At 40.9% G+C, this 11,004-nt stretch overlaps 1 protein-coding gene across 5 annotated transcripts in view; it reads right to left on the bottom strand.

The window, feature by feature from the left end:
- Nucleotides 1-63: 63 nt before the first annotated feature.
- The window catches only part of LOC131676950 (uncharacterized), a 69,705-nt gene continuing 58,764 nt past the window's right edge, over nt 64-11,004 (bottom strand). For all 5 annotated transcript variants that reach the window (XM_058956394.1, XM_058956391.1, XM_058956392.1 and 2 more), the window contains exons 4-10: nt 10,338-10,762; nt 7,774-8,120; nt 7,555-7,716; nt 7,311-7,499; nt 7,120-7,249; nt 6,794-7,055; nt 64-6,724 (exon numbers count right to left, since the gene is read on the bottom strand). In XM_058956394.1, the coding sequence (XP_058812377.1) occupies nt 6,594-6,724; nt 6,794-7,055; nt 7,120-7,249; nt 7,311-7,499; nt 7,555-7,716; nt 7,774-8,120; nt 10,338-10,762 (1,646 nt within the window). In that variant the 3' untranslated portion in view covers nt 64-6,593. The remainder of the gene's footprint in view (nt 6,725-6,793; nt 7,056-7,119; nt 7,250-7,310; nt 7,500-7,554; nt 7,717-7,773; nt 8,121-10,337; nt 10,763-11,004) is intronic.

Below are 11,004 nucleotides of genomic sequence, written 5' to 3'. Positions count from 1 at the left end.
CTAATAGACTTGTTCCGAACACAAAATCCGTAACAAGAAACCTAGAATAATAGGCAACGCAAATATTTTTACAGATACGTTTTTTATTCAAAAGTAATCATCTTCCTAAACTGCCTGTCTATTCTTTTCATACGAGTTTTTTTCTTTTTAATCATCTTGCTTTACATTGTTCGATCAAACTAAACTTAGCTTATGTTATTGATATCGGTTGTCCTCCAAGATTTGTTATCTGTGTTCTTCGCACGTGGTTCGCGTGTGTGCTTGTTTGTTTGTGTATGTACGTACGTACGTATGTACGTACGCGTGTATGCATTGAGTTGGAGTAATCTGTTGCCCTAGCGCTGCCTGTCTACTAATTTTTTTCTCTCGTTGATGGCTCTTACCTTCCTTACTATTTGATCCACTTTCTTTTGTGTGTTTTCGTGTGTGCCGTCTCCGTTTTCAGTGCGTTTTGCGACACGAGTTTCTGTCTCTACGACCTCGACGATACCCTCTCCTCCTGCCTCAAACGTTAGTACAAAATATCTAAATATATATATTTATTTTACCGCCCTATATATAAGGTAGATTTACACATTTTTCATTTTGGTATAATTTTCTTATTAAATTGAACTTATCAAAATTATTTGACCACTTTTGGTTGCTAGCTTCATTCATTGTTTTTTACCGCGAGAAATTCCATTCATTATTCCTATACGTTCCAATTTACATTAGTCGTGTGTTACCATCTTTTTGTGTGAATTTTTTTATACAAAGAAATAGCGTGGGGTTTTCATTATACATATGTAAGTGAGTGTGTACGTGGTTGTTGTTGTTGTTGTTGGCGTAATATCGAACTAGTTCAATTGGTAGAGTACAAGGTTTTCTGCTGGTTCAAATATAACTAAAACTTGATCAATTCAATTACACTATTTACAGGTAAATTCGTATCAATTTTTCCTGCTCACGCACTTTGCGGCTAATTTTCTTAAATGTGTTTTCGTTAGTTTGTTTTCGCACAATATCACTTGAATGTCAACAGCATTGGGTTGTAAGTTGAGTTTTATCTCCATGTTTTTTTGTCTATTTTCAGCATTGTGGTTATATTTTCTTAGCTAGGAGGAAGAAATGTTAATCACGAATTGCTTGATTTGCGAAGTAGATCGACAATAATCAAAAACAATATGATTTATTTCAGAATGAGATAATCTAAATTTTGTATTGGAGTATTAGAGGAAATGTATGGTGAAAACAGGATAAGCATAACTAGCGAGAACTCTTGCTCATGCATAAGAAGCGAAACTAAGACGGAACGTAGAGCTGTTTCGAGGTACTGGCTATAATTTTCAGCCAAGACAAGACCGTAAGTCATTATAGTAGCTGATCTGAACGCACATATTGGGACACAATATTACACAGAAGAAGACAAGCAAGTATTTGGAAGAAGTTTCATCACGTGTCTTGTTATGCGAACGGTCTAGAACCGAAGTAAAGCGCAATACCTCATCACAGGAGAGTCACTCTTTTTGCTTGACCCCAAAACTGAGTCAGATTCTTGCCCCAATCGCTGTCAGTTCATAAATTTTGACAGCAGTTGGGTTTAAAACAGACTCATTTTCGCTTCAAGTAAAAACGACACAACCTAACTCGGTCTCAACAGACTGAAAGACCAGACTAGACATGGAACCGTTAGAAAATGAATAAGTGTGATCCCAACATCAGGTTGGAATTGGCCGAATACCGTAAACCGAGAATCGCTGAAGATGTTCTAGACAGCTGGGTATCGTAATCGGAGCGATTGAACGCCATCAACTCCCCGAAGAAAAGACGCACATAAGAACTGTGTTCTTGCCTAATCGAAGCAGCTATCGGACAAAAAACAAACCTTAAAAAAGTGCGAGGTTTATCACCATCCATAAATTTGAAGATAAGCTCAACATGTCATGTCCACGTAATATGAAACAGTTTGATCTTTTGGAGTAAGATGGAAACCACATTGCGAGCCAAGAAACCTACTGGATAGAAAATAAAAAATATCTCGTTGAGATATAGCTAAGATAAGCTCCAAAAAGAGTTTATGGAGACGATACAAAAAGCGCTGCAGACGGATAGTGTCCTGAACAAATTGAAAACAAATTGTATGTATTCCGAGTTAACCAATGCCTTTTCAAACAAAGGCAAATCGCAACAGATTGATTTTTTGTGTTCAAGAACATATTAGACAAGAGATGGACAAAAACTGCCAAATAATAGTGGTATCATTCGACCGACATAATCGAAGTTACGGTCAGTCTTAGATTTAAGAGTATCGAAGGCAATAATTGCAAAGGATGTCAATATAATGGTTTTGACTTAGGAATCAGTCCACAGCTATTCGCTTTGATACTACCAGTAATGCAAATTTCCATGTTAAAATGCCTTCATTCCAAATAGCATAGCATAGCAAAAACGACCGCACTGATCATGGGTGGCTGATACACTGAAATCTTTTTATACATTAGTATAGTACACTGCACACCTGGCCATGTCCTTACGATCACCAAAGGAATGATGCAACCAACAACTGAAGTTTGGACATAGCAGGGCATGAATTGAGACTTGCTTCTCCTCCAAGTTCAAACTAACCTGTCGAAAATTTGCAGCTCTAGATACTACACCATTGCTAACCCTACGTGATATCTGGACGGACATCGGAATTGAACATGCCTGGAACATAATTTTACCACATATACTCGGATATACAGATGACCTTCTCTTTCTACGCAAAAATAAGATGATAACAGAACAAATATTAAATTATTAGATACTCGATTCAATTGTATTGGAGATTAATACCACGAAGACAAAAATACGGTTTAGAAATTCGTATGGCATAAACAATTTAGCTCCTAATACTACAGGAAAGCTTGGAATGTCCGTAATACCGGTTGTAACCACAAGGCGTTGTTCAGAGAAACCATAACAACGAAAATACTAGGTTAACCATTCTATTATCGTTGCGTTTTCTTGCGACAACATAAGCTTAACTGGTAAATGCTAAAAAGGCTTTACAACTGCTTAATTACACCCACTATCTTAAAACGCAACCGGAATTCACTACGAAGGATGAAAACTTAAATGCTGGTAACACTAAAATAGACTAGCAAAGATATTTCAGCAAATGGAATGGAAACAACAAATGAACAAGGCGAACACCCGGACACCCATATAGAAAGAGTGAGGAATCCAGTGAGTGATAATCGGAACTTCAAACCTGAAAACTGCACTTCTTCTGAGCGAAAGGCACACATCATTTCCATCGTGATCTCGAACAGCGTGGTCAAGTCTTCTTTTGTAAACCCACGCAGAGTCCTAAACTGGTTAGATAATAAAACAATCAACAATTAAATTAGAATCGCCAGACTTAGGAAACAATAAGCAACTAGTCAATTGAAAGCACTTGAATACAATATAATTGGCAGTGAGGAATCCAGAAATCCTTTTTTTATGAGACTTGCTGTTATCGTTTTTCCCAAAAAATCAATGTTTTGAGCTCTAAAAATTGAGTTATCTAAAAAATAAAAATATATGCTTGAAAGAAGTGATCGTTACGCCTAAATTTTTTACGAACAATTGAAAACTCAGGAACTAAACGGGATGCAGTCAAGGTTGACAAAAAAGCTTTCACTAATGCTCTAATTGACAGATTAGTGAGTTCATTTGCGCCATTTAAATCTGCTGGCATGGATGCAGAGATGGCGTGCATTTCAGAGCAAATAAAAAGATAAAGGACGAGGAGATGACAATTGAGAAGAACGATACAAGTCAGCCAAGAGACCCTAGCAAAAAAACTCCAAAATACCTCATGCTCATGGTCCAGATTTACCACCACTGTATGGTTTTTTGACAGTGTTTAAAATGGGATGGTGTTTAGATGGTTGCCAAATTTGTTAGCCAGAAGGCCCAAAAGACTCCTGGAATAAGGCAAATAAATTCTGTGCTGCGATGAAACACAATTCATTGCCGTTGAGAACCCGCTGACGAACTAGAGCAGAACAAACTTACTGTTGAGAAATGTACAAACTAATCGACAACGTTCAACGGATTTCAAGTCGTCGAACAAAATAAAAAAGGAAAGGAACCCCAGACGAAAAACATTTTGGTTGATAATCTTTTAGCGCAACTAGCCGAACTACGTATATGGATTGGTCAGAATGCGCCAGTCTTCACCAAACGTGGTATTTTTGGCAAGGTTAGCAGTCCAATGACAACGGACCGCTGCCCAAAGCAAACTTACTATAACGGTGGCAGACCGTTTCACGAGCTATACACAACAGCTTTCTAGCGCATGTGACTCACGAGCTGCAACGAGATCTGAAGGGCGCAGCGGAACAATAGTACGACAAAAGTCCAACCAAATAATTCAGCAGTAAACAGGCTGCTATTTGCCGCCAGCATAATATTGGGTCGCAACAATTGACGGCCAGAAAACGTCAAAATGATCAGCATCCAAATAAACCTTCATTACGTAGAAGGTACCACGAGTGTCCTTGCCGAAAGTCGCTCTAATACAGGAGTCGTGGGTAAGTAAACACACGACCTGCCAACTCCAAGGGCTACAATGTTGATAAACGGAACAATGAAAATCGATGCAATAATGATACAAGATGAAATTTAGATAAAAGGAATCTGCATAGCACAGTATTGCTGAATTCTGAATTATGGGCACAAAACACGAGGAAACAAGGTAACAAACTAGCGCGTACTCTGCCGATACTTGGAACTGGTGAAGAGAATTGGAAGAAATATCCAATATCTTGCTGATCATTAAAATATAATAAATAACTTGACCGGATAACTAGGATCATACCACACTGGGTAAGGAACAGTAGCATATCATTGAGTTTCAGCTTTCTGTTTGAGTTCTGTTTATAGGTTCATCTATGTATGGAGAACCTAAAATTCGGGTACGCAATTGTGTTGCTGCTGGGCAGTCGCATATCAGATGGTGAGGTTCCGTCTGATCACCATGCCCCCGTGCTATTTCGAAATCACTGGGAACGATTTCTCCAAAAAAAACTTTTATTTCACTACAAGTTTGTAGGTTGTGCCAATAGTTGCAGTGTTCGGTTGAAGTCCAAAACCGGATTTTTTCCTTTATCCAAACTTGTTAAAATAGACTAAGCAGATTCAGGACTAAGAAAGCCAATCTCTGTGTCTATTCTGGTCAATTTGTCGGCCCTTTCATTACCAATAATACCGGTATGTCCAGGCACCCAAACGATGTTGATAGTGTTGTCAATAGTAAGTCTATTTGAATTTGACATGCAATCACCAGCTCAAACCGTGATTTGTCTGAGCTAAGGGCCTTGAATGCAGCCTGCTATTCGGGCAGAAGGACTTTTAAGGGTCGATTGCAATCGCGAAGATTTCTGCTGGGACACAGTACAGTATCTACCTAGCGTGTGAGACTGTTCCAATCTCATCACGACAGTAGATACCAGCACTAGCAATTATCGTGTAGATCCAATAAAAAAAAAAAATTATTTGAGAACCAAACGTTTTCTTGGCTCCGAACTCAATGTGAGCAGTCCAGTTCAGTTTGGAATCCAATATAACTTCAGTGTACTTGACTTCCTGTCCAGAACTTTTCTCAATGACGAGCAAAAAATCTGTTACTAAGCATTGCGTCAATCCAACACGAGATACATGCAGATACTGCATAATTGCTTCTAGAATAGATTGGAGACACAATATCAAAAGCCCCATCAATATCTAGAAATACAGCTTCCGCAACCAAAACACATCCCACGTCCCCAGAATTCAGCATCAATGCTAAAGTGCACCTCTTTGACCATCACAATGAACTCTCAATTGATAGACAAAGTGCCAGCTTTCAATTAATAGACAAAGTGCCTGGAAATCTGTAGCCGATAATTGGCATCTAAATCGAATTTGGGCATCCCCATCCTTCACAAAATATTGGTGCAAATTACACTCTGTTGTGCAGTTTTTGCTTGACCGCAAAACTGAATGCTAACCCGAAACGCAGTTTATACATTCTTACAGTAGTTGATGTTAGAATCCGACAGTTTCTCCTGAAGCAAAAACAGCGTCAGCGTCGCTACAAGTAAAAATATCATTTCCTTATATTTAGCAAACTTTTTCAAATTGGTCTAAATGCAAATGAGATCCTCTCTTTGCTTAACTTCTGTTTTGATTAATATGGCGCCATCGTGAAACTTTCCGATAATTTTCTAGAACGTGATATCTGCATAATATGCCCAAGAGTAGGGCAGCAAACGTGAAAGCGACCGAGTTATTAATTTAAGGGAAATTAAACAAAGAGAGGCTCGCATTTACAAATAGGACCATTTGAGTAAGTTTCAAAATTCTCAGTTTCATCCTGTCCAACTTAGAGAGCGTCATAAGATTTGACAGTACCAAACACCACAGAAACAGAGAATCTTAATACTGCAACTGTCACCCTTTGAAGTGATAACAACTGCAACAGTCCTACGTGCAACGTAATCCAAATTCATTTCTCAAGCAAAAAGTGACAACATTTCCACCCATCCTAGACGACACTGCGCAACGCACCATCACTATAGCAATCCTTAGACGAGAATTAAATGTTAATAACTTATCGACAGTGACCCCATCTGCCCAATGCAGCGTCCCTCGTCGTCGAATGTGGCTAGCGTCAGCCGTGACAATTTGTTACTCAGCACGCCCATACCGTTGTTCTGGATTGGGTTCGGTTCGGCTAAAAAGAAATCAAAGAATCATATCACTCCACGCTGCATAATTCGCCACATCAAATCATCCCAAATACCTTCGTATTGATTCTCGCCGGCGGGCACCTCCGGCTCACCGCTCTCTTTTCGCCGCTTGGCCTGCTCGATGAAGTGGGTTATTAAGGCGTCTATCATGGCAGCCTGGCGGGTAAAGATTTGCATAAGTTTCGTGGCGGCAATTCCGTTTTCCACAGCGCCAAACTGCAGAAATATGCACGGCAAACATTCCGGGTCGTTCACGTTGCTCGGTTTGGCATAGTCCCACGACAGTTCCTCGTACCGAAGACCCAACAGCAGTGTCTGAGCGATGAAAATGAAACATTAGCTAGAATCGTTACGGAAACGTGCCGAAAGCGCTACTCACGCATTCTATTTGATCTATCACAAAAATGCCCCGTTCGTTGACTGCTATCAGCACCGGGAGGTCCTTTTGCTGCATCAGGCCGACCAGACCGCGAACAGGCTGTTCGACTTGCCCGTGGAAATAGGCGGCACTGAGAGGAAATTAAACTGTTATTAGATTGATTGGCGTAATGGTGCTTTAACGCAGCATACCCATAGAAAGGCAGTCCCCAGCAAAACTCGAGATACTTTCGCATCAGCTTTTTGGTCGTTGCCGTCGTCGGTACCCGTTTGAATTGTTCTAGCAGTCTTACTTCGGCCGATGTTCGCCGGCTGATTGGAAGCCACGACCAGCTGGAGCTTTTTGCTACGTGCGTTGGCAGGAAGCGGAATTGGTTTTCTCTGCGGGAGAATCAGGAGATGAGTTAGAAAAAAGGTGTAAATAACAAAATTATACCTAAAATAACTAGTCGAATGTGTGTGGGAATTGTACGGGCCAAGCTCTATCCTTGCTTGGATACCTCCGAGCATAATCGAGTGGGACGATTCCATCACGTAGCGTCCCAGCAGAACATTGTGACGTGCCTCCTCGTACAGCAACTCCAACAACCGGGGGTCCCTAAAATAATGCCAAACTGTCAATTGTACCTCCCCCTCGAAATTGCCACCAACTCACTTGATCTTCTCCTCGTCCTTCCTGGAGAAAAACACGTTCCGCCGAAGCATCGTCATCGGCTCGTCGGAAAGTTTCTCCAGCTCGTTTCCGTGGCTGTGCTTGTCCAGCAGTTTGGACCACGCGACCCGCACCGCGTACGGCCTGTGGTGCGGTTTCAGCTGGACCTCCAGCAGCGGGCTGGTCATCCACAGGCCGAACACGCTCTGCGCCAGCAGCTTATTGGTAATTCCTAGTTCTTCACAGCCGAGTGCCGCGGCGAGCATGACCTGGGCCGGACATTGCGCGGTGCCCTCGATTTCCATATGTACAGCGATGCGGGACATCAGATACACGACCGTCGGTATCACCTGTAAAAAAAGGGAAAATGGAGGATCTTAGTAAAACTGTGCGATGGGGTTGTGGAAGTGTGATTCGGCCGCCGAAGTACATAATTCTTTTTTTATTATTTTTAATTCGAAAGAGTCGAATAACGTTAAGCCTCTACAATAAGAACAAAAAATATTAAAAAAAAATGTAGAATGTAAGTCTTCCGAATTATCAATGTCTGCAGCATGGTAAACCAAAAAGGTCAGGTGGTTCATCCTGCCAACCGACACTGCTCGGTAGATTTTAAAAAAATCGGACAAATTTTTGAGTTGCGCTGTGACATGAGATGACTGCTATGGGGTAGTGGGACTCGTCTTATGTAAATTTCCTCAATGTCACGTGATTCTGATATTATATGTGGCTCTATTGTCATAGTCATGTCACCTAGTGACTAGTAGAAAATTTTCTTCTAGTCACTAAGTGACGTGACTGTGAGGATAGGGTCCTACATTACATGTCAAGGTATGACGTGACGTGACATGGCATGACGTGACGTGACATGACGTGACGTGGCGACGTGACATGACGTGACATGACGTGACGTGGCGTGACGTGAAGTAACGTCACGTTATAGAAAGTTTCAATTATTCTTTGATCGGCGAATCACAACGCTGACGTTGGCACTAAATCGATTCAGTACTTCCTGAGCGACAGACACAACCAGTGATGCACTAGCATTTTCAAGTATTTTTAACCAAAAAAGCTGGCTGCTCAAACATGAATCCAAAAAACTAAAATGTTTAGTTAGTGATGTTTAGTTAAGATTAGGCCTCAAGGGTTCTATTATCACAGTCACCCATTGACTAGAACAAAAATCCTATTAGTCACTAGGTGACGTGACTGTGAGAATAGGGCGCCCAAAAATTCATTTTGATTCAAAATATCGGCTGTGTATTGAAATGGCATAGGATGTAGAAAAATACTGTGTCTGTAAAACTAGGATAATTTGACACAAAAAGAACCCTTTTCGCTGATTTTTACGGAAAATAGTTTAACCCTCCGGAAGTCGCGCTTATGGCCCACTAAACGAAGTCCATTTGGCGCATTTTTGCCTTCCTCATATAGAAAGGTTATGCCACTACTCTGAAAATCGTCAACCTAATCCTGATCAAATTTTTTTGGCTATTATAGGTTTTTACCAGGAACATAGCTAGGGGTGTACGGCGAGGGGTTACCCCTTTCCCCTTACATACTACACTATCATCCTCCTCCGGTAAACACCTTCAGATTCCTCTCCATTAACCCCCCCCCCCACAAACTATCACCCAATCCTACCTCCCGCACAACCACCCCCACCTTTCTTATTTATATCGTCTTCACCCACCAAGCATATCAAAATAAGCTAGCATGTGGCTCGATTGTTGTTTTAACCTCCTCACACACTCACCCTAGCATACCAACAGAAATGTTTCCTGTCATCTTGAAGTCGCATCAAACCATCGTTGGTGTCAGTACAGGCGGAAGAAAGCACTTCTGAGAATTATTCCTCGGACCCAAAGGGAATCCAATAGCTGAGATCGGTCAGAACAATATTCGGCGCATGTCCAGACAATATGTTAGATATCGTGATAACCGTCGTCACAAGCGCATATACCACTAATCACGAGCCCAATGCGACGGAAATGTCTGCCAATTTTTAGTGCCCTCTGACGAGATATTGAAAAATGCATTGAAGTAGATTGGTCTTTCGTCGATGTCACCATCTAAAACGCCTGAGTAATCTCTTGTACGATGAAATTGAAGTTTTACCGATTCAGTATTTAGAAGCAGACGTGACCACCATATAGACGTTCAACCCAAAACAAGAAACGTTACTTGCGTTCACATAAAACAACTGCTAACAGATGACGCTCCGTTAAAACAAATTCTAATTCTGACAAGACGATAGCGAGATCGAAGCATGGGCTAGCAAGCCATTGCGAACGCACTTTGATGTATCCAACCGCGACACCTTGTCGATTATGATGGCTGTCATACACTGAATAAATTAAATCGTATCCTTTAATCACACTTATAATGGTACTTATTAGTCACGTTTTGTTAAATTGTGTCAATTTTGAAATTACGTCATCCATAAAATTAATTCTTTTTTGGGATGTTTACTTGTAACCAGCCCACGCCGTTCTGACGAAATCAACAAATATAATCGAATTAACGAAAATAAATTTTATCTAGCGGCCTTAAAACAATTAACTCACCTTCTGCATTGGCCGCGGAGGCGAAATAGCTGCCGAGGTGGTCATTGTCGATGATACGCTGGCAGCGCCCACCAGATTCACGAGATGGCTAACGTTGCTGTGATTACTGTTATTATTGACACCACCACCACCACCGCTACTAGTGCCACTTACCGTGGCGCCGGTGAGTGTCAGAATCGCCGATGCGGTCACGTAATTGGTGCTATCCCTATCCCTAATTTGATTAGTGTTATTAATTAAACTATTACTACTTGATAAACTCGATGATTGTTGTTGTTGCTGTTGTTGTTGTTGTTGTTGTTGTTGTTGTGGCTGCTGATGCGGATGGCCTGAATGGTGCTGCCTGTAGGGAGTTTGCGATGGCTGCTGTTGCACGTCTATGCTGCTGCCACCTAGTGTGTAGCTGTTTGTACTCGATTTTGGGCCTGTAAAAGTGAAAGAAGAAAAATTTGATTAGCTTCCATTAAACATTCTAGTTCGAATCAAACGGAATTTTAAATATGTTTTAACGAGTTTTAATGTTTGTCCGACATTTCAGCAAAACTAGTTTTATTATTATTTTTAACCGACAAAGTCGTTTTACACATCCCAACAGTCGAACTAATTCGAATAGGTGCGAGTTGATTTCATCTCAAAGATCTGTTTGATTTTCAGTATATCGATAAGT

Source organism: Topomyia yanbarensis, chromosome 1, assembly GCF_030247195.1.
Source record: "Topomyia yanbarensis strain Yona2022 chromosome 1, ASM3024719v1, whole genome shotgun sequence".
NCBI classification, from domain to species: domain Eukaryota; kingdom Metazoa; phylum Arthropoda; class Insecta; order Diptera; family Culicidae; genus Topomyia; species Topomyia yanbarensis.
This window is presented reverse-complemented; position numbering and strand designations above follow the sequence as displayed.